Genomic DNA, 22,444 nt, shown 5'->3' with positions numbered 1-22,444 from the left:
AAGTGACGAACAACTTTAGAAGGTTTCATAACGTCATTTGGCAGAATTTGGGAGCACACCAAACATTAGGGGCGTGACGATTGTTCACTACCCGGAACTATTGTAAAACCAAGCTCCAAGTATTTTTATTGTATTGCCTGACAAATTCCCCTTTTCGTTTCTTACTTCCCTCTGTGACACTCAACTTATCTGCATATGCCCTTTTCGTAGTTTACATTTGCACTTAGGCTACTGATACTTGGTTCATTTCCATTTTGAGAATTATTTGTTTCAGAAGTCTTAGTTTTTTCCTTCTTGTTAAAATACACTTGTTGGTTCGTTGATTCCATATTAATCCTTCTGTAGTTTAACAGGACAAGCTATTGCAGCATCTGAAAAGTGAAGAATGACCTTGTATTACAAAACTTTTTGAAAGCTAGACGCAGTTTATGACGAAGCAATCATAAACGGCACAAAATCTAGGTCATCGGAAGGTTAACCTTTATTATTAAACAGTTCTGCTGTATCAACGAAGGAGAGATAGGCTATGCCAGTTTTAGCCTACTGCTGTGAATCGGCCAAGCGTAAAATGAGTTTTACAGGAAGTATCAACTTTGCAATGCTTATGATTCCAGATTAAAATTAGCTTGGCAGAAAGTAAGATACGGTACTTCGCGGACCGGCGGTTGAGAACCACTGAGTTAGGCTAAGCCTTAGGAATAGATTAGGTTAAGGCAGTAAGATTAGTACTCATTATGTACTCATTACTCATTATGTACTCATTACTCATTATGTACTCATTACTCATTATTTATGCGCACCCAGAAATCGGTGAGTGTGAACGAGTCAGCAGAGCTTACCATGTACAAACTTTTGTCGTCGTTGAACCTTTCTCAAACATTTCCAAACGTCGAGATTGCTTTGCGCATCTATCTGTGCTTGATGGTGTCTAATGCCTCCGGCGAGCGGAGCTTCTCAAAACTGGGAATAGTCAAAGGAGAGCTGCGGTCCTCGATGAGGGAGGAAAGGCTAAACATGCTGGCGCTTATGAGCATTGAACATGAGGTGCTGAGCAGCCTTGACTGCACTGACATGATCGAAGATTTCGCGCTTGCTAAGGCTCGAAAAACAGTAGTATAAGTAAGCAGCACTAGCGCAGCATTGACAATATGCCAACGTTAAGTTGATCTGGATTAGCCTTTTCTTCATTAACTCCGCTTTTCAGGCAATATTGGTATTGAATTGTGTTGGTGTTACATAGCCTGATGTTACTCTCGAGTTTTTACGATAACACGTCGTTATTATTGTTCATGTTCATTAAAATTTGGCTGACTGCGTCGAAAGCAATAAAGGCTCTTTGGTCGGTCTGATTACGCGTGTACGGTGGAGTCAGAGTGTCGAATGCATATGTACCAATGCCTAGAAAAAATAGGCCTGTTTTTGCGCTGCAGCATCAGGCCCAGTTTCGTCTTAATCCGGCCCTGAACACGATAACCATGACATAACTTCATCATCTAGACATCTACACATAATGAAAATAACTTTCTCACTTTCGTTTGAAATACGCTAAAAATTCAGCTTTGTAGATTTCAAAATGCAACCATAATGTTAGCTTGAAAACTATGCATGCTTTTTTTTCAATCAGTGGAGCCTATCTACAAACAAATAGAACGTGCTGAGGTAGCACTGATTGATTTACCTTCAAGCCTTCGTCCAGTTCCAAATTGTCGAGTATCACAGCCACAAACAAACTAAGAAGAACGGTAGTCACAAACATGTGATAAAGGATGAAGTAGATTGACACCTGCATCAAACACAATACGGTATTACAAAACTGACAGCATCGCCAAAGATTTCATAAAGTCATTTATGATCTGAATTATTTATTCTTCAAGAATGGAATAATTCTCCGGCAACAAGACTTCAACAATCGGAAACTTCAGTCTGCCAATCTCGGTAACCAGCCCTGGTTCAAGAGCCTTTACAAGTGTGCAAAACTACCAGAAATAACCTTATCAAGGCTGTGTCAGTTCGAGGATAAACATTCAAAACCAACCAACCAATTTAGCACCCAACCATCAAAGCGTAGGCGTTTTTGTTTAGTTTCTAACCTATTCCTCCTAAATTAAACAATGTAGGCTACTAATAAAGTAACTGTTGCTGGAAGATGACTTCGCAAATCGTCATTCGAAACTTGTCAAATCATAAATTGATACAAATTAAGATTTGAAAACAAGCACTCCAGTTTTAAAACAAACCAGAATGTAAGTTCCGCTCCCTACGCTATCCATCGCTTCGTGCATGACATCTATCCACCCTTCTTGCGTCATAATCTGGAACATCGACATGAATGCCTGCTCAAAAACAAAAGCGCGTTGCTGCTGGCTGTTGTGTTGTTGTTTTACCACTACAAGCATAAAGAAGACAAAATAAAAACGATATATTATTAAGCATCAACGTAATTACTGTAGATTAAGTCTAAACGAATGAAGTGGAGGATTTCTAAATGTGGAAATGGTACACATGAGACTTACTCTGGGAAAAGTAGAAAAAGACTTTAGTCCTCGAACGTAACAGAGCATATGGAGACTGATGGTAGACATGAGAGTCAGAATACCGAGGGTAAACGTCACCAGCATTCCGATCTTCTTTGCAGGTCCAAATATCTACAAAATATTAAAAGTTGATATAAAAATATGGTTGAATTGAGTTCTTAATACCATCCTCGTACGGGTCCAAAACGTTTTTTTGGGAAAGGGTGAAAAAAGCCTAAATCAATGCGATTTCATTAAAAGTTTCGAAATGTAGGCTAGTCTTTTAGACAGCTGTAATACTCAGCTATTTACTGAGCTTAAAAACATATACTTATGTTCAATAGTCAATACAATGACTACTACATTAACGGATTAACCAGATTCACATAGTTCAATATTTCGTGGCTGTCGGCATCATACATTTGTAAATCAACAAATGTACTAACATTTTGTTATTTTTGTCACTATACAACATCAATAAATCAATAAGAGTTTGCCAAACGAAAACTTTACAGTAGGTTCTAGATATTTTGTACTGTAGAACTTGTAAGTTTTATAATTGAAACAAACCTTGTAGGCAAAATTTTCTAAAGCACGAGAGAGCTTCAATAACCGAATGATCCTTAACACAGGAAAGCTTCGTAGAGCCGGGTGGAAGGAGTGTATGGTGTTGATGGTGGTCATAAGGGCAAGAAACGCTTCGTATTTATAAATGTTTCTTTTAAAGTATCCGCGAACTCCAAGACAAGTCACTTTGATCACGGCTTCGATGTCAAATATTAAGGTGAAAACCAACTGACAAAAATAAAATCGAGTAAGACAGTTGGACTAAATTGCTTTCTGATAAACTAGAGAACGTTGCGTCAAATAGCTTAATATACTTCAACTGGCCATTAGTTGAGTTCCAAAATCAATGTCATGGTTTTACACGTGGAAGCTTTTGGTAAAATTTCTTAATAGCCCTACTGTAATTGTCTTTCTCTTAAAACAACTTTTTATTTTTAACTATATGCTTTAAGATTGTTTTAAGTTTTGTTTGTACAGAACTTTTCTTTTACTATGAACAACAATGCATTGGAAACATTGTAGATAAATAGCCTACTAGCATTGTTGCGTCGTGTTTACAAAAACTAAACTGAAGATGATCTAGGGCAGGCTATTGAAATCGATTTTTTACTGTTTAAGGTGCAACTAACTTTCATGAAAATAAATTTGTTTGTATTGTAGATAAACTATCGCTTTTCTATTTACTTAAAAACTAAGCTCGTACCGCCTTTTAATTTCGTATTACGTCACAGCCGTCGTTTGGCTACCTCAGTTATTCCGAAGAATGACCATTGTCTGCTCATCTCGTGATTATGTGCGGTGGCATCGTCGACGTAGGGTCGAAAGGCGGATATGAATGTATTGAGGACAATTACAACGGTCATAACAAGGTAGTACCTGCAAAGCAACATCATCAACCGTATAAAACCAAGCAACTAAAAGCAAGCAACCGTCTAAAGGCAACTTGTCTAAGTCTCTCTTCATAGCATATACATTGTATGTGTATATCGTAATAAGTACCACTTTCTCTACACATCACAAAGCAAGCTGGAATTGTGTCGTTGTTACCGCTTGCTTATTACATTAAATCGCCTGTATGTTCTGTTAAAAATAAATATTTTTTAATCTCTTTTATCCTAAAATATTTAATTAAAGTGTAGACCTCCGCTAAAAACTTTAGAAATTTCAATATTCTTGCATTGGAAATGACTCGTTGCTCTCCACATCGCAAGGTGTGGGGTTTAAATAAAGAAATTCTCACCAACGTGACCGTAGCGCACGCCGCCAACTGTCCAGTGGTCGCTTCTTTCCTTTTTGCATATCAACATCGACCATTGTCCACATGCCAGGTCCTTCATTACTGATCATCTGTTATATATACAGAGAAAAATGATGGGCTTAAATTCATAGAGATGAAAGCACCATGTAGTTATGCTGTACGTGCATTATGCTGTAGGTGTGATGCTGATAACGACATGTGAAAACACAACTTTTTTTTAGCAGTGAATGAATGAGCAGTATGCAGAGAACTGATTACTGGAGACACATTTAACAAACAGCTTGTTTCAGTAAAATGTAGCACTTATGTTATAACATATAAGTCACCTGCGCTATGTTGGGAGAGTGACCACATCGAGTGTTTCCCCAAGCGTTTTGAAGCTGCACTCGAATTTCAGCAAATGTTTCGATGATAACAGCGATAAATACATTCTACGAAACAAAGTTAAATAAATGCGCTAAGCAGCAAATAATTTAATCAACCTAACAAATCAATACTTTCTTTCATTGATTTCACGTTTGCAGACACTAAATTAATGTAAAAAAAGAAGTGAGTTGCTTGCTGAAAACATAGCAAAAAAGTAAGTCATACCGTAAATGCAATAACGATCACATTGCATCTTTTTTGGTAGTTGATTTTAACTAAGTAACTAAATTGTAATCAACTAAGGTTGTTGAAAAGAAAATGGTTTGGAAGCAAACTCAAAGTAATGCATTTGGTACGGAAACAAAATGAAATATTTCGCGAAAGATTGTTTGATTTTGTTTTGTAATGAACACTTGAAAGCCTAATTATGATTTGGATTTGGAAAATTATTTGTTTCAAAATTCACAGCAAAACAATTTTTTTATAAACAAAATTAAACATTTCGGGATTTTTGGTCTTGATAAAACACAGTTCGTTTTTTATTTTAACATTCGACAAATTTCCATCTCTTGTTTGAAATAGGTCGCCTTGTTTAACATTTTACAATCTCAAAAAGTGAAAAAAAGCTGAAAAATTACATTGTGGTAAAATGATGTATGTAATGTATGTAACATAAGGATGATGTAATGTACGAAAGGATAACACAAGGATGATGGCGTAATATATTGAATAAATCCCCGTACTTTTGTTTGCTTGTTTGCATAATGTCAAACAAAAAAGCACTCAAATAAACATTCTTTGCGCTTTTTTATTACGTGCAGACTTATCCGAATGCAGCAGTTGCTTTACCTTAACCAACCAGGCCAGAAAGAAGATCAACGTGACAAAGTAAAGATAACCATGCCAGTCAGGATAGCTGTCGATGTTTCGGTACATGAGGAACACCCATCCCTCCTGGCTAGCAGATTCGTACACAGTTTTGATGCTGACAACTGAACGAAAAGGTTGTTGTAAACTTCTCGACATGATATGTTTTAATATGGTGAGGGAGTTGTAGAACAACGCAGCATGGACAAAGTAACATATACTGTAGTATCCATATCACGTTGCAAGATGTCTCATTGCACGTCAATTGATGCTAACCCAATAAAGACTTGGCATTGAATGCACATCACCTGACAATCTATTGAAGAGCAATTGTTACTGATTCTTATGAAATAAACAAATGATTTAATTAAATTGTTGCACGAATCATAACATTTAGATTTAGAATAAATCTGAAGTTGTAATCATTACCAACAAACTTACACAAGTTATCGAATCTTCCATAACCGCCTTGCTGAAACGTAAGAGAATGATTCGCGCAGCGGAAATTAGGTGGACACATTGTTGCATCACCAATAGAGCAGAAAGTGTCCGGAATGGCGAAGACGCTTAGGGATGTGTCGCTAATAATAAATAATGACTTGAAACACTTTAGATTTAAGTTTTGTACGCGCAAGAGTTATTTTATAGAATGCGAAAGTTTTGTAAACTTCATTTATTCTTAACTCAGCGCATCCAGCGCCTTGTTTATTCTAGATTCTTTTTCCATTAGTACATGAAACCAAGCAAGATTATTATGTTACAAAAGAAAAAAACGGCAAAGTTCCACGTCGTCTCACAATCTTTGGCATTAAAATATAATTTATATTGCATTCAAATAAGAAAAGGCAGAAAAAAGATTATGTCACAAAACAAACATCTATGGCAGAACACATGATCACTTAGTTCCAAACGTGTAACAGATGAGAGGCTCTTTGGCAAACAATTTTCTGTTCTTATCTCTTCACTCTTCTGTCACCGGCCTTGCCTGGGTGCAAAACGCACAATGCACAGCTTTACGGCTGTCCATATCGATTTTTGATGTTTTTTTGGTGCAGCTTTGGAAAATAGCTTACTTTTGAAAAGCTTGCAATTTTGGGTAAATTTTGTATTATGATGTATGCCGTGTGGTGTTGTTTGGTTTTGTCTTTTGTGGCTTCGGTTGATGATTGATCATAAACAAATTCTAAGTCAACTGTCAGGGTAAAGACTGATGTGAGAATCCAGCAAAGCTCATTCATTAGGACCTACCCGTATTTACTTGATTGTAAGCCGCGGCTTATAAACTTTTTTTTCCATCATGTTTGCGGCTTAAATTCAAGGGCGGCTTATAATCAAAGGCGCTTACATTTTTTCTTTTTGCCTTTTTCCTTGTCGACTTTGCCATAGATGTTTTGCCGTACTGCGTTGTCTGATGCCGATAATTGTGAAGTTGTGACGTGCATTTTAAATTGTCACATGCATTTATGACGTGCATTCGAAAGAAAAAAAGGAGTTGTCAGTTTTATTTATGGTAGGCCTACTTAATGAACATACCGGTAAATTTGGAGTTTCAGCAGTTTCAGCTTTGCGTGTAAACAGTATTTGCGGCTTACATTCAAGGGCGGCTTACATAAAATTTTTAACACTATCACATGCGGCTTACAATCAAGGGCGGCTTACAATCAAGCGCGGCTTACAATCAAGTAAATAAGGTAAGGTAGCTTGCGACATGTTTATTTGCAAAAGTAAGCTACATCTCAAGACTTTAACAATAATCAATATTGAAAACCAATCAGACAAACATTTTAACTTCAACATTTTAACGAATAAATAGCTGAGTAGCCTATAGGTTGCCGTATTGTGAGGTCAGAAGGCTAGGATACCGGTAGTTCTTACCTAAGATTCGCGTCATTTGTGACGCAACGGTGTGGAGGGTCACCAAATAGTTGCACCCCAAGAAATCCGTAAAGAAGCAGAAAGAATAAGAGAAACACTGTTGCGCCACCAATTTGTTGACCGGCTCTTCTGTAAAGCAGAAGAATAGAAAATACAGTTAGGCTTGGTCTACTGTAAGTGGATCAATGACCTTGGGAAACGAGAAGAATGGACCACCACGTAGGTATTCCCATATAACTGCCGGACCAACTTTGGAAACTAAACTTTCTGCAAGCCTACAAAGAAATACAATTAAAATGACATTAAAAAGTAAAAACTCATTATTTTTTATATTTTAAAATGATTTAGCCTATTATGCTACTGCCATTGCTTAAAAACGCCTTTTTACAACTTTATTTTGAGACAAAACGTTTTTACTTCTGTACCAATACCAGGGGTCAAATCCGCCTCGAAAGACGTTTTTGTATGGCTAGCGCCTGTTGTACAATGTGTTATTTATGGCTAGCAGACACACAAAAATCACATGCAGCCAATTAGCTTTTTTTAATTAATCAAGGCAGTACTTTCCCACAGACAAAATAGTCTGAGCGTAAAATGCGAAAATATAGGGTCGCCTGGAATAAATTGCGACCTTAACAAGTTTGGTATCGTTGGAAAGCTTAATTCCTCTAGTTTAGGATTATCACTCTCCTCCAACCAGGGACCCTTGGCAAAAAAAGTTGTGGCCATTTTTTAAGCAACACCTTGCGCCGCTAGTGGCGCAGCTAATCTAGCTATGTTTTCAGCAGAAACAGCAAGCCGTGTAAAATTCTGGCAGTCGAAGTTGCTCCGGTGACCACTGACCAGCTTATTAGCCATGTAGTGGTATCCATCTTGAACTCTGAGCGTTGCGCAAAAAGAAAAAAAAATAGCCATGAGGTTTGTAAGTAGCCTAACTAGGCAGTACTGAGTAGGTTTGGGACAGCAAAGATTCTTGATCTACCACTCTGCACTGGCTGCAGTACTAGCCTAAATATCACAGAACTGAGTACCGTACCAGGCAAGCCTACCGTAGTTTAATTTGTTTTGGGAACTGTTTGCAAGAACATCATTATCGGTACCGTAAGTTATGTCAGGTTATTCAATTAATTTGGTTTGCAACAGAAGTCAAAACGTTAGATAGGGTACCGGGCAGCAGGCGTCGGCGATACACATTACACAGGTGCACTAGGCCTATAACAGTCAAACAGTGTACAGTACGGTATGCTGGGCTATGATGAAAGTTAAAGGAAACAGGTCTAAATGTTCTTTACATGCAGCATGTCTTATCATCTCTAGCTTATGTTAAATTTTTGAATTTTCTGTTGTTCTTTTAGTTGAGTTCTCTTTCATTTAACAACTTGGATTTTAAATTGCATTGCATGCAGGTGTGAAGTATTTGTACCAATGAATGCAGTATGGTAGTAGTAGTAGGCCACTGTTACCAGTGCACTGGTGCACAAACTGACAAAGGAAGGGTGTTTATTGAGACCTGGTAGCTTCTAGTGATATCCATGCAACAATACGTTTTCTGGTAATTGCACACACTATCAGTTAAATAAGGAGGCCAGCCTACCAGTAGAAGCTATGGTTCTTGTTACTTCTGAGACCACCTGTAAAGGCTATAACATATTCAGATATAGATTAAGTTTGAAAGAGCAAATGTTCTGTGTGGCCATTTTTTCCTAGGTCTGATGTTAGTTTTCTCTCTTTACAGCTTTAAAGATATTTATGAAATACCGGTAATGATTTCTAAGTTGTATAGCTTAGTTTATTAAACAGTTAGAATTGATAGACTAGTTTTCAGATGTTATGGAGATAATTGAATAATGGAAAATCAGAATCAAGCTTTTTATAATGAAAGTTTATGCATCAAATGCCAATCTCTTAATTTATCAAAGCTACAAGAAGTGAAACGAGGTGGACTGAATACATTAATCAGCTATGCACAAAACATTGGTGACAGTCATCTTTATCAATATCTAAAAGAAAAAGAAGAGAGCGAAAGTAGTTGTAAGGTGCATGAGGTGTGTCAAAAATTACTTGCTGTTTGCTCATGCTTGGAGTGGATGTGATACAACTTCTGCAATATATCAACAAGGTACCAATATAATTAATCAGCTTTGGTAGCAGTACATTTTAATCTTGCTTTCAGTGTTTTATCTATAGTGTTTGTTACAGTGTTTTATATATTTCTGAACTGCTTACCATGCTTGTCTGAAAGTACATTTTTACCATTTTCTGATCAGCTTTTAAAAGATATGCAAGAATTCAGATGGCAGTCATTACCAAATCCACTCAATATTATTCTAATATTGTAATACTTTTATTTGGAATGCCAATGTATGGAGTGTATGCACACATTATTTGGTGACAATGATTAATTATGTCATCTGTCTTGTTGTTTAGGAAAGCTAAAGATGTTCAATTACCTGAAGAAGGAAGAATTTCAACAATCTGCTGATGTAGCCTATTTGGGAGATTAGATTTTACCTGTGAGCAAATAGCTGATGCTGGAAGAGATTTGTTATTGAAAAGGTTAGTTACTGGGACTGTATTGGTGCACAGTTAATTAAATAAGAAGAAATGAAAATGTTGCTGAGTAGCCTACCAGTCTGAATGAGATTCACCGATAGTAATGCTATATTTTGTTGATCCATCAAGCTTTAGTGCAAAACCTGCCGATTCACTTGGCCAACTACGGTACGTCAAGTACATGCAGATGGTTGCAACAGCTTCCACTGTTCATCCTGAAAGATTGCCACCCACCGAAGCTGCAATTCGTTTTCATTCCTTCAGAGTACATTTGCAGGTGAAATAATAGTGCGTAGCCTAATGGTATTGTAACACAATACCCGTAATCATTTAGTATAAAAGCGTCTTTGCTCTATAGATTATATATACCACTTGAAGATATTTTTCAAGAATTGTTTATTGTCGGTAACTTCAAAATATTACAGCAAATTGCGCTATTAAACTGCGGTAAGGAAAAGATGCAAGTTATAGCAAAACAAGTTGCGTTATAATATGACTAGCATAAACATGTGGTGTAGGCTACTACAAATCAAAAATTTTATGGAAGCAAGACTTGATTTATCTAAGTTGATATAAAACTTGTGAAGAAGGGGGCGTTCTTCCCGGCTATCAGCACAAGGCTGAGCACTCACTAGTACAGCGAGCAGCTGCGATTCGGCAACCATAACGGTGTAGCTTCCACGCTAGCCATTCAGACCATCCAATCAACAATATGTTTCTCGGCAGCCGATTTGTAGCAAGAATTGACAGCGATAGACACGGTGTCTATCGCTGTCAATTCTTGCTACAAATCGGCTGCCGAGAAACATATTGATATAAAACTGTTGCTTCAGGTATGTCAGTGGAAGCATCTTGACACTGAAATCTTGGATCTCGCACAATGGGGATGGAAAGCTGACGCAGCAGGTGCAGTTATGCCAATAAAGGCCAATTTAGATCCGGCACCAGAATGGCTATTGAACGTTGTACGATGCAAATGCAAAGAAGGAACAAAAAATCAATGTGGTACAATGTCTTGCAGCTGCAGAAAACATGGCTTAAAGTGCATACAGCATGTGGAGAGTGTCGTGGGGAAACTTGTTGCAATCTCAGTTGTGTACAAGAAGACTGCCCTGAGGATTGCGACGGTTTGATCAATGTTTCAATAAATGATCTGTTCTGCCAACAAATTAAAATCAAAATTTTACAAGTGCTCCAGTGATATTAAAAACGTTCTATTCCGTTCATATTGTACTCCAATGTATGCATGTCATCTGTGGGAAAATTATCATCAACGTAACATTAATCGCCTGCGTGTTGCCTTTGTGGTTATATTTTATTTAGGTATCTTATAAAATGTGGTAATCTTTATTTTACGTAACTTATAAAAGTGTTGTTGATAAGAATTAATAGTAAGGCTGTCTGACTGGGTGATGAAATTTCTATTTATCTAATTTAGCTAGTTTGGCTCCATTATCTAATTTGGCTATCTGACTCCATGAAATAATTTCCACACAATTATTGTTATTCGAATTATAATTTTAAGTTATCAGAAGGTGTTCATATAATGTTGTAGGTCTATAACACAATTTGAATTTAAACAGTATTTCTCCTATTCGGAGATCTCCTTGTCGGAGTAAAAAGACGCACAAACTCACGGATGGTTGCTTGGAAGCGACACCATAACGCTTTGCAGAGCTGTGCCTGCACATGTACGTCTGTAGAAAAATGAGATTGAGGTTCGAACCTCGTAATCTCTATGCTAGTTGCATGTAGTTGCATGCTAGTTGCAAAAAAAAGTATATTAAAATGAGCTAAGTATTTAAGTAACATTTGACCCTGCGATAATACTACAAAAAATTACATAATTATGTTTCCCTGCAAAGGCAACTTGTTGGCAATCAGCTTGTCTAAGCAACGTTTAAAAAAAAAATTAACTTTGGCAAATGGCGCTTCGGCATAAATCAGATTGTCGACATCGGCTGCTGAAATGAGTAGTCTGCCGTTGAACGATTCGCTTTATTGAGCGAACAACAACAATCAGTTACGTTTAACAAGCAATAAATTGCTGGCATGGTGCTTTAAAAAGGAGGCTACAATACGCTATCAGAAAAATTGTTGGAAAACCAACGCGTGAAATCATAAAAGGTGACATGTTTTTACAAACTAATTATGAGCTCGTGTTTTTTTTTTTATTGACATAGAAATAAAAATTTTGTAGCATAATGTACTTACCAGATTCCAGAATCGTGTTAACTTTTTACTTTCAAACCTACTTACGTGCGAGGTCACCAATGTGGTTATATTTTATTTAGGTATCTTATAAAATGTGGTAATCTTTATTTTACGTAACTTATAAAAGTGTTGTTGATAAGAATTAATAGTAAGGCTGTCTGACTGGGTGATGAAATTTCTATTTATCTAATTTAGCTAGTTTGGCTCCATTATCTAATTTGGCTATCTGACTCCATGAAATAATTTCCACACAATTATTGTTATTCGAATTATAATTTTAAGTTATCAGAAGGTGTTCATATAATGTTGTAGGTCTATAACACAATTTGAATTTAAACAGTACAGAATAATGAAATTACTGGATAGTGAAACATTATCACGAGTTATTACATTTTAATTAAACAATCAATTTAATGTTTTTCTGAGAGATGAACTGGTCTAACTGAGCTCTGCTTGAGCTGGTCCGATTTTATAGAGCTCTTTGTCTAATTGAGCTGGTTTGATGTGATAGAGCTAGTCCGATTTTATAGAGCTCTTTGTCTAATTGAGCTGGTTTAATGTGATAGAGCTGGTCCGATTTGATAGAGCTCGTCCGATTTGATAGAACTAGAGCTCTCGTCAAAGGACGAACAAACTATTTTATTTTGTGTTCCCTTTTTCTTATTTACTTCGGGAGCAGTTTAAATGGAAAATTACAGAAACTTTAGTAAAAGGCAGGAAAACTTATATGTTGAAATAATGAATCGCTACACCTTCAATAATGCATTTAGAATTATACACAATTTGCCTAAACATTATAGCGTACGTGAACATCAAGTCTTGTGCAACATTATAACATTTGATGCATTACTTCGGAAATATGTTTTTTCTTTTGTTGGAAGATGCGAAGTATCCGAGTGGTTAGCGCGTTGGGCTCGCATTCGAGAGCCTGCATGTTCGACTCCAGCCACCCGCACTTGCTATTGTTTCTCTGGGCAAGAAACTTTACGATCATTGCCTCTACCCAGTGATCGATTTCGAGTAATGGGTAGTACCAAATTTAAGTCATACTCATAAGTAGAGTAGACAACCGGAAACAAACATTGCCGTCGGCTGCAGCGTGGGTCAGGTGTATGTCGGAAGGCGTACACCGATGCATAGCGCTCAAGTCCGCTTTCCCGCAATGCAGGATAAAGATAAACAAACAAACTCTATTGTTGCCTCCCTGATGAAGTCCGATTGCCATCGTATATCAAGTTATCGTCTTCATTATAATAATTTTATGTATGCTGATATCTAGTTTTGATGGCTGCCATGTCATCTGATTGTTTTTATCGTTCTGAATACTTTCAGTTTTTCTAACTTGCAACACTACCGTGCCATTGTCTGTAAACTTGTAACATTAGATAGCCTATTTAGTGAGATTTTGTGCATTTGCAGTTTGTGTATTATTTTGTTGTTGTTGTTCGTTATTTGTGCATTTGCAGTTTGTGTATTATTTCTTTGTTTTGTATATTGACAGCTTTGTCTGATGCAAATAAATATTATTATTTGTGTAGCCTATTGCCCAAATTTGAGCTACCCGAAAGATTCCACTGGATAGTTGAGCTGTACTCCTCAGACATGGCATATCCACTAGCAGTGTGAGTCGAATTTTCACCGTCGACAAGAACAATAGTTACACGCCTTGGGCACTGGCAGCAGTGATCGAGTGGTTAGCGCGTTGGGCTCGCAGTCGAGAGCCTGCATGTTCGACTCCAGCCACCTGCACTTGCTGTTGTTTCTCTGGGCAAGAAACTTTACGATAATAGCCTCTACCCAGTGATCGCTTTCGAGTAATGGGTAGTTCCAAATTTAAGTCATAAGTAGAGTAGACAACCGGAAACAGACCTTGCAGCGTGGGTCAGGTGTACGTCGGAAGGCGTACACCGATGCATAGCGCTCAAGTCCGCTTTCCAGCAATGCAGGATAAAGATAATAAAACAAAAACACTCCACGGCATAATTATTGAAGTAAAGTTTTAAAAATTTTCACATTTTTTGTATAATGCCCATAATATACTCTAGCCACTTGTAGCGTTTAGTTTCGTCAGTAAACCGGACCTGGGGTCAAAATGCCCCCTTGAATCATTATATGAAGCTCCGTTATGTCTAAAAACGATTTTTTAGAACAAATGTATTGGATCTGCAATTATCAATGGGCTGAGAGTAATAGGTAAGCAATTTTAATTTGATGACGTCAGAGTGACGTCATTTAAATATAAATAATATTTTATCAAATGTGAGTTGTCTCTTTCTTATACACATAGGGAAAAAAGTTAAAAATGAGCCTAAAAACTTGTGCAAAAGGAAAAATACAGTTTCGCCACTAGTGGCGCAAGATGCTGCTTCAAAAACGGCCATAACTTTTTTTGCCAAGGGTCTCTGATTGGAGGAGAGTGAAAATCTTAATCTAGAGGAGTTAAGCTTTCCAACGATACCTAATTTGTTAAGGTCGCAATTTATTCCAGGTCAATACGTTTTACGCTTAGACTAAAAGCCAAGCGAGAAAAATTAGAAACTTTGTTTAAAAAAATTGGCTTTATTCACCTAACGAATATTTGCCTGAATGAACCATTGTTTCTTGTGTTTTATGTGTGAAATCGGGCTAGATCAACAAAAAACATTGAAGTCTTTAACAGAATATCTTAGGCTCATCTGTCATCTGAAGACTTTATAAGTTGGCAACTAACTTCCCAACGAACATCAAGTTCACCAAGAACAAAAGTTGAAATGTGACATGTTCAGCAAGCCATAGCCCTAGGAAGGGCCGTAGGCACCTCTCCCAAGAGTAGCTTACTGTTCATAATCACGAAAGAAATCAAGAGCTTGTATCGAACGAGAGCCACTGCGCAATCCACGGCACAACTTTCAGCGTCTTGACGAAGACACAGCCACATGCTCTTGAGCGGTGTCGAACGGGCACTTAATTAATTTTCTGGTCTTTCAATGTTCATTATTCTAGAAATGTCGTCATTGTTTTGCAGTGTTTTTAATTTGAAGATGCTAAACGAAGCACAAATTGAGATTGATGAACAAAAAATTGTTAAAGTATCAGTTTTTCTCAGTTTTTTTTTTTCTTAAATGTTTAGACTGGACGTGTCAATTACATACAATTAACTTTATTGACCTAAGATTGAAAAATTGACCAAACCATAAAAATAGAGTTTTTTTGACCTATCAAATTAAAATTTTGAAACCCACTGCTTGTGCCCAGAACTCTTCCTTAAAACCACACCGCAATAACTTACTAAAAAAATTACCTTTATTGACTTTTTTGCCCTAAAATGAGTGATACAGTCAAGCATTCACTCATGTTCTTGCCAGTAAATCCAACGATCGTTTTCAAGATTTTGTCGCAAATGTAGAGGATTTATAGCTATTCACTTCTTTTTTGCTTGAACCCTGAACAATGAGTCAATGACCTTTTACACCTCCGAAATATTTTAAATAAAAATTTCACACTCTGTTACAGCTTCATTTGACAAACTTTTACTATTGATATTACCTGAAAACAGCCTACCCTCAGAATGCGTATTTTTAAGATATTTTTTTTAAATTTTGTTTGGGTTGCTCTCCCATACCTCTTGTTGTGGATGCTACCCCTTCAGTGACTCGTTGCTGGGCTCACTTACAAGTGCAAAAATACTTATTTGCCCCCCCCCCAAAATTTTGGCCAAGCTATGCCCCTGGTCAGTTCATCTTTCGCATTAACAGAGTCGTGTTTTAAAAAATTCCTGGGTGTTTTAAGTTCTGATAATTAAAGCAGATAACATAATATACAGCCTAACTCATCATTATCTCATGATATGGATACGGTAGACTAAAAAATAGTTAAATTTGCATGGGCTATTGCTTTGTTGTATGAAAATGACATTAAATAATAGGCCTATGGGCTAATATTGCTATATATGCATCTTTCTCTTCATCTTTCGCAACACGATTGTCAGAGGTTGTTGGGGCCGCGAACACTTCCGCACTATCAAATCTGGGCAACTTGGGAATCTGAACTGAGACTACAAAAAGCTTAAAAAATTAGGCTATTTACTGTAGCCTACGACCAACCGGTGTTTGAAGGAATCAGGGAAAGAATGTAGGTTATGGAGAAGCATGCTGCATGTGATTCTTGATTGGTTCTTTCTTAGATGGAATAGTAGGCTAAGTCCAATTGAGACCTTCACACAGTCCCCCTATTTGTGGCAACGTTTAGCCTACACGCAAACTTGGGCATGCAAAACAAGCCGGAGTGATGGTGTCCCAAAGTCCGAAAAGGTAGAGGGCACCATTCTCCTCTGAACTGGCTGGATTAAAACTAGTGCTATTTGCAGGTTCTAACGACTGACTCAGGGTTCCCACACATTTTTTATAAACAAATTCCCTACTTTTTCAATACTAAAAACTTCCTACTTTTTCAATACTAAATTTAAAAAATTCCCAACCTGATTTTGATCTAAATTGCGCATTAACAGTGTTTAATCAAAGAAAATTTCTGTGCTGTATTATTTCCAAACACGATCATGCACAGGTTTAAAATTGTATAATATATCCGGACTCTATTGCATTCGAATCAGTATGAAAAATAATTATAATGCACCATATAGAAGATTCCTGTTTGAAGAAAAAACTATTTTTTTCAAAAGACCACCCGAACTGAAATCAGTTTGGATAAACTGTCACATTTATACTAAAATTGCAATTCAAAGCCTCATTCCATCGGACATGGCAACCTGCCATAAGCCAAACCAAAACAATTAAAAATCACACTACTGACAAAATAAAGTAAGTGAAAAGAACACTGAACATTGTCTTTGTGATTCTGAACACTGAATCACAAAGACATTGTACAGTAAATAAGATTTATGAATGATAGTGTCTTTGTTGTTGTGTCATAATAGTAGGTTTTAGTAATGAAAAGCCACCGTGATTGAGGACTGAGGTATTGTGGTCTTGTTCGCAGATATTGCCTGCATTAACGATGTCTCTTACCGCTATTATCACCTAGCCAAACTGACATCATTGTTTTATGCGGCCGCTAATCGACTTCAACGATCATGGAATGTTACGTTACAAGAACGATTATACACGCAAAAATAAAAAAAAATTGATTGCTTAAATCAGCTCTTTTGTCTCTTGAGCTTTGCGTATTGCTCAACAAGTGTATAAAGTTTAGAATTGACAAGAAATCATTAAATTTGAAACTGAAGTTTGAATCACGGCAAATAAACGTATTCAAAACTTTTACTTCAGCCGACGCAGTTTCACACTCAGTAATCTAGGTCGGCAATAATTTTGCCGCAGCAAAAATGCGTTAATTTTGAAGGCTGCCGAGCTGGAAACAGCTTGTCCCTTGCATAAGTCGAACCTGGCTTTTTGAGGTGAAAACCACTTGCGAAAATCTCAAACTACACTCGAGTATATACAGTGATAAGTAAAATTTTGAATGTTAGGCTACAGAACAAAAATCGCCCGAGGCTAAATTTTCATGTCAAGCTAAATATTTCTGCTTCTGGAGTGCCCCACAATTAAATAAGTCACGCCATGGTTACGCTACACCACTGTCTGTACAGTATAACTCCTGCTGCAAGTAGGCTAACCACAGTTCACCTAAACTGCTTAGTGGATGAACAACGGAGAATGACCGGTATTTAAAGCGCAGATGAACAAGAAAAAAAACAGTTCCAAACTTCATTGAAAAGCTGCATGTTGCGCCACAACATTGTTCTTTGTAATACCGCTTTGAAGGAGGATTACGAGTATGAACAAAAGCAGTGGCGGCTCGTGGTAGTTATAACAGGGGGTGCTGCAACCGGAGGTAGCCTATACGTGAAAGAGCGAACGCCAAAGGCGCGATGCCAAGGGGTCTAGGGACATGACCCCCATAAACTTTACCTTATTTTAGTGGTATTTCATGAATTCTGAGGCTATTTGAGCAATTAATTTCCTGATGTTCATCAAGTTTAAATAGGCTGTTTTAGCATGTGACCTTTGGCCTTAACTTATCGTAAGTTAACAATGAACCTAAAATTTATAAAAAATCAACCAGGTTTGGTAACCACAAAAATTTATTGGTAGAGCTTTTCTTAAATTTAATTTAACAACACTAATGAAAACCTAGTCTAAGCTTTATCTTTTTGTGGAGAAAGCAAAGCACATTAGTCTAACCATGTAACAGCATCAGTCGCAGCCACCTAATATCGTGTTTGAAAACAACAGTATTTGCAACAGTAGCTAGCCTGACCACGTGACCAGCAACTGCAAAATTTGCAGTTCGAAATTGTGGGATTTGAAGCAACCTGAGCCAAAATATGACGTCACAATTTCTCTTTGTTCTTCTTTTATAAGATCGCAACTGCAGGGCTTGCAGTTCAGAGCTGCCAAATACAAAACTTAAAAAATCATCATATTTTTTAAAACCCAGAAATTATGAAACTTCTAGTCGGTAGGATCTATAGAGAACACGAGAAAAAACGTGAAATTTATAAAAAAAATAAAATACTGAAATGTGCAGGGGGTGCTGCAGTTTTGCAGTTTCTATGGACGAGCCGCCACTGATTACAAAAGAATAAATTTTAAACTTCATTTTGAATTGAAAAGACATGACATCATGTCTTCCATCCTTAGTTATCATATATTGTTTCATTACGTAATGTCTTGTAGGAAAAAATTGAAAATCAGTATGATCACTCAAAATGAAAGCAATAGGACTTCGAATGCTCACTAAACCAATCAATCAATGGTCTTGTTGCACATAAGATGACAACCTTATATTTTACTGATCTCCGGAGCTGACGTAAACCTTAAAAGTCATGTCGACTTATTCTTGATGCCCCCCTTATCGAAAATTGTTCTTTGTAATACCGCTTTGAAGGTGGATTACGACTATGAACAAAAGAATACATTTTAAACTTCAATTTGTATTAAAAATACATGACGCAACGTCTTCCAACCTTATCACATATATTTTCATTACGTAATGTCTTAAGACTTATAAGAATGAATTAAAAACGAGTCTATTCACTAAAAATGAGAGCAACGGGACAACGAATCCTCACTGAACCAATCAGTAAAAGGTCTTGTTGTGCCTACTGATCTCTGGAGCTAACATAAACCTGAAAAAATGTGGACTTACTCTTGATATGAAATTTGAGTACATATATTACATATAGATTAATGGATATTTTGTCCCACTGAACTTCAAAGTCAAAACGTATTTGTTTGCCATCACCAAACCACTTGTGACGATCGAATTTGTTAATTCCTTATTCGATAAAATGTTTAGATGATGTCACGTCATTACGCCGATTTGAATATAATTTCATTCATGACGTCGTATGGGTGAAAAACTTTTACAAGTTTTATACTCTGCTGAGATTAAAAAAGAAACATAAATGTTAAATAATAATGCAAAACTGCTGAAACAAAACGTTTTGTTTGAGTGAAAGAATCACTGCAAGCAACCAATGCCAAAATGCGCGCGCAAGAAGTCATGGGAGTATGAGATATCAAAAATTTAACAGGTTGTTATTTTTCTACATCAATGTGTACAAATTCATTTGTACAAATTACAAAATTGGAATAGCCTTTACAGCCTACTGTCGTTAGTCATTTACTTAAATTAAGTTCAAATTAACTCTGAAGTTTTTCGTGCGTGTTGTAGACTAGAATGTCATCGCTTGATCTAAACTTGTGCTTGGAAAGCCATATGTAACTTAAATCAGAGTTCATTTTGCGGTTATTGCGATCTAAAATGCACAGCAGACAACTGGAAGCAGCGTAGGGATTTGTTGTCATCCAGTCAGCTGCTCCCATTATTCTGGGAAGTCATTGTGTGTCTTGCCGAGGCACAGCTACGTGCTCTGGGGATGTTATGGTCTTTCGTTAGTTCAACGTAACATTTTTGTCTGCAGGACACAAAGTCTGATTTGATTGCTCGCATGGGGTTCCAATCAAATCAGCGCCTTTGTAGCTCAAATGCATTCTTTTCTCATTATAAATTGCGTGACATTTAACATCACTTTAGGTAAGCCTACTACCGTAATGCAATCGACTACAATATATCACTTCGACTTATTTTGCCTGTTTTACCTTCTTCTGTCTTTTATTAAATACAAGTCTCGTAAGAATACAACAGGAGCGATGTCGAACTGACGTCCTTTTGAGTGTCGCGCAGACGTTCTCATCACTCGGTCTGGTTAGTTTTGTCTTTTGTGTGATATTGTACAAAATATGTTGTCTTTGAGTGTAGCAAGAATCGGACAGAAACATCGGCTACTGCTGCAGGGCGGGCTAGCTGATATCATAAATTGTAAGTTCCAAGTGTTGCTGTGAATTACAAAGTCTTCATAAGCCTACTGAAGAAGTTTTGCTGTTTAACAACAGAATTTTGAAGAAAAATAAAATGCTGCGCATGAATAACGTGTAAAAAATTGATGTAGGAAAATAAGGACAATTTTTTTTATATACTTGACCTGTGCTATTGTGCATGTTCAACCTCATTAAGTCAGCAACTTATCGGCTGGTAGCACTCACAGATTTACCATGACTGAGTGTGCAACGAGATATTGATTACAAATGAAAATACTGAAAAATTGTTTGTAGAGCTAGCAAAAATTTTACAAAAAAACAATAAATTAGCATATAAATTAATGGTCCCGCCTGTCCACATATAGCTTATTTACAACGTTGCCATTGCAGCCTACATCTAATGTTATCAAACGTCACAAGTGCGTCGCGAGTTCAGCAAAATCTCCCAAGTGCGTTACACTGAAAAAAGTCTGAAAATCACAGCAACACTTTTGCTTGATGCATTTTGAAAAGGTTTCTTTGCCCACCTTGCTCTTCATTTCTTTCGTGAGATTCAACACTGTTGATAACGCACCACGGCCAATTTTACAGCAATTTTTTATTCGTAGGCTACTATCCTAAAGTTACAAATTTTGAAAATACATTTCTATTTTTTTGCGACTGTGCCTAGGTGTTTCGTATCCCGTTTTTGTCTCAAGCACGTCGTTCACGTTTATATCCTTTTCTAAGTCTTTGCTGTGTTGACATATATTGTTTTGGCTGTGATAGTTGGAAATGAAAATAACATGAAGCGATTAGGGCCGCTTCGGTTGGAGGACGCTTCTTCTCTCTCTGAGTATGATTCAGTTCAGTACGGTAGGCCATAGCTCCAAGAGCCGTACGCAAACTTTTTTTTGAGAAGCTCACTGTACATAATAATGAGAAGGATCAAGGGCAAGAGTCGAAAAGGCAGCACTCCGCCATGCATTTAAGTGTCTTGCCAAATAAACAGCCATACGCTCTTGAGCGGTGTCGAACCGGCGCCCTATCGAACCTCGATCTAGAGCTCTCACCACTCGGCTATGCACTATGCAGCCGGTTGAGTATAACTACCGTAAACTAGATTTTACTATAAAGATTTTGTCAGTGGGCCCACAAGCTTTATTTACAGTATAATGTCATGAGGCAAACTGCTCAGCACGAGCAAAAAAATATTTTGGTAATAACATAGCTGTTAGATCCCAGGCGCAAGACACTGTGACTATAGGATAATATGGGGCTGACCCGAGAAGCAACTGGTTTCCGCATAATAATTCAACGCGATGTGATAAGCTGTAAGCTACGCTACGTAGATTTCCACAAACAGATCTCAACGGAACGAAAAATTTTAGCTCGTGTATCCTATATTGTGAAATTTCGAAACACAACAAACAAGATGCACATTGCACAACACATACACTTTACAATACTGTACAATCGTGCAAATAAAATATGTGCAGTGTCGTTAATATGACTAATAACCTTGAAATTAAAACATCAACATTATGATACGTAAGCCAAGATACGTAATGAGTTCATTCATCAAATCACCACATGAGTCGTTTTTTCAATAATCCAAAGCAAGCTGGTTTTTATTTGAGCATCTCACAGTAAACTTGGCTTACGATCATCAGAAAAAACGATTTGTTTAGGATTGGTATCAGGCAACATCAATAGACACAATCGGTTTACATGATTTACAATGCTGTTAAAAAACAGTGTATTCGCCAAAACAGTAGGATAAATAGACAGTTTGACTAGGGATGATGCACAACTAATGAGTTATTGGAACCGTCATATGGGGAGAGAAACGCAGACAATGTAATATTACTTTTTCCCTCCTTTCATTCTCCTCTTCCTCTATAGGAAGTCATTCGCACTTATAACATAAG

The 22,444-nt window shown here is 37.1% G+C and overlaps 2 protein-coding genes across 2 annotated transcripts in view; one reads left to right on the top strand and one right to left on the bottom strand.

Annotated features, from left to right (window-relative positions):
* The window catches only part of LOC145772586 (sodium leak channel NALCN-like), an 86,357-nt gene that overhangs the window by 28,659 nt on the left and 35,254 nt on the right, over positions 1 to 22,444 (bottom strand). Inside the window, exons 3-12 of the mRNA XM_082584448.1 lie at positions 7,447 to 7,575; positions 6,013 to 6,152; positions 5,554 to 5,696; positions 4,665 to 4,769; positions 4,321 to 4,427; positions 3,827 to 3,956; positions 3,084 to 3,308; positions 2,514 to 2,645; positions 2,238 to 2,333; positions 1,679 to 1,783 (exon numbers count right to left, since the gene is read on the bottom strand). Coding sequence (XP_082440574.1) covers positions 1,679 to 1,783; positions 2,238 to 2,333; positions 2,514 to 2,645; positions 3,084 to 3,308; positions 3,827 to 3,956; positions 4,321 to 4,427; positions 4,665 to 4,769; positions 5,554 to 5,696; positions 6,013 to 6,152; positions 7,447 to 7,575 — 1,312 coding nt within the window. The remainder of the gene's footprint in view (positions 1 to 1,678; positions 1,784 to 2,237; positions 2,334 to 2,513; positions 2,646 to 3,083; positions 3,309 to 3,826; positions 3,957 to 4,320; positions 4,428 to 4,664; positions 4,770 to 5,553; positions 5,697 to 6,012; positions 6,153 to 7,446; positions 7,576 to 22,444) is intronic.
* Positions 9,996 to 11,132, top strand: LOC145771702 (uncharacterized). Its single transcript, XM_082583432.1, has 2 exons — positions 9,996 to 10,276; positions 10,833 to 11,132. Exons 1-2 carry the CDS (start codon positions 10,103 to 10,105, stop codon positions 11,130 to 11,132), a joined length of 474 nt encoding a protein of 157 aa, XP_082439558.1. The 5' UTR covers positions 9,996 to 10,102.

This window comes from Aplidium turbinatum, chromosome 6 (genome assembly GCF_918807975.1).
Source record: "Aplidium turbinatum chromosome 6, kaAplTurb1.1, whole genome shotgun sequence".
NCBI lineage: Eukaryota > Metazoa > Chordata > Ascidiacea > Aplousobranchia > Polyclinidae > Aplidium > Aplidium turbinatum.
This window is presented reverse-complemented; position numbering and strand designations above follow the sequence as displayed.

Excerpts from the sequence above, each read along its gene's own strand:
- LOC145771702 (XM_082583432.1), top strand. The coding sequence starts at position 10,103 with ATGCTATATTTTGTTGATCCATCAAGCTTTAGTGCAAAACCTGCCGAT. Across the intron at positions 10,277-10,832 it reads CCTTCAGAGTACATTTGCAG|GTATGTCAGTGGAAGCATCT; the intron begins GTGAAATAATAG and ends CTGTTGCTTCAG.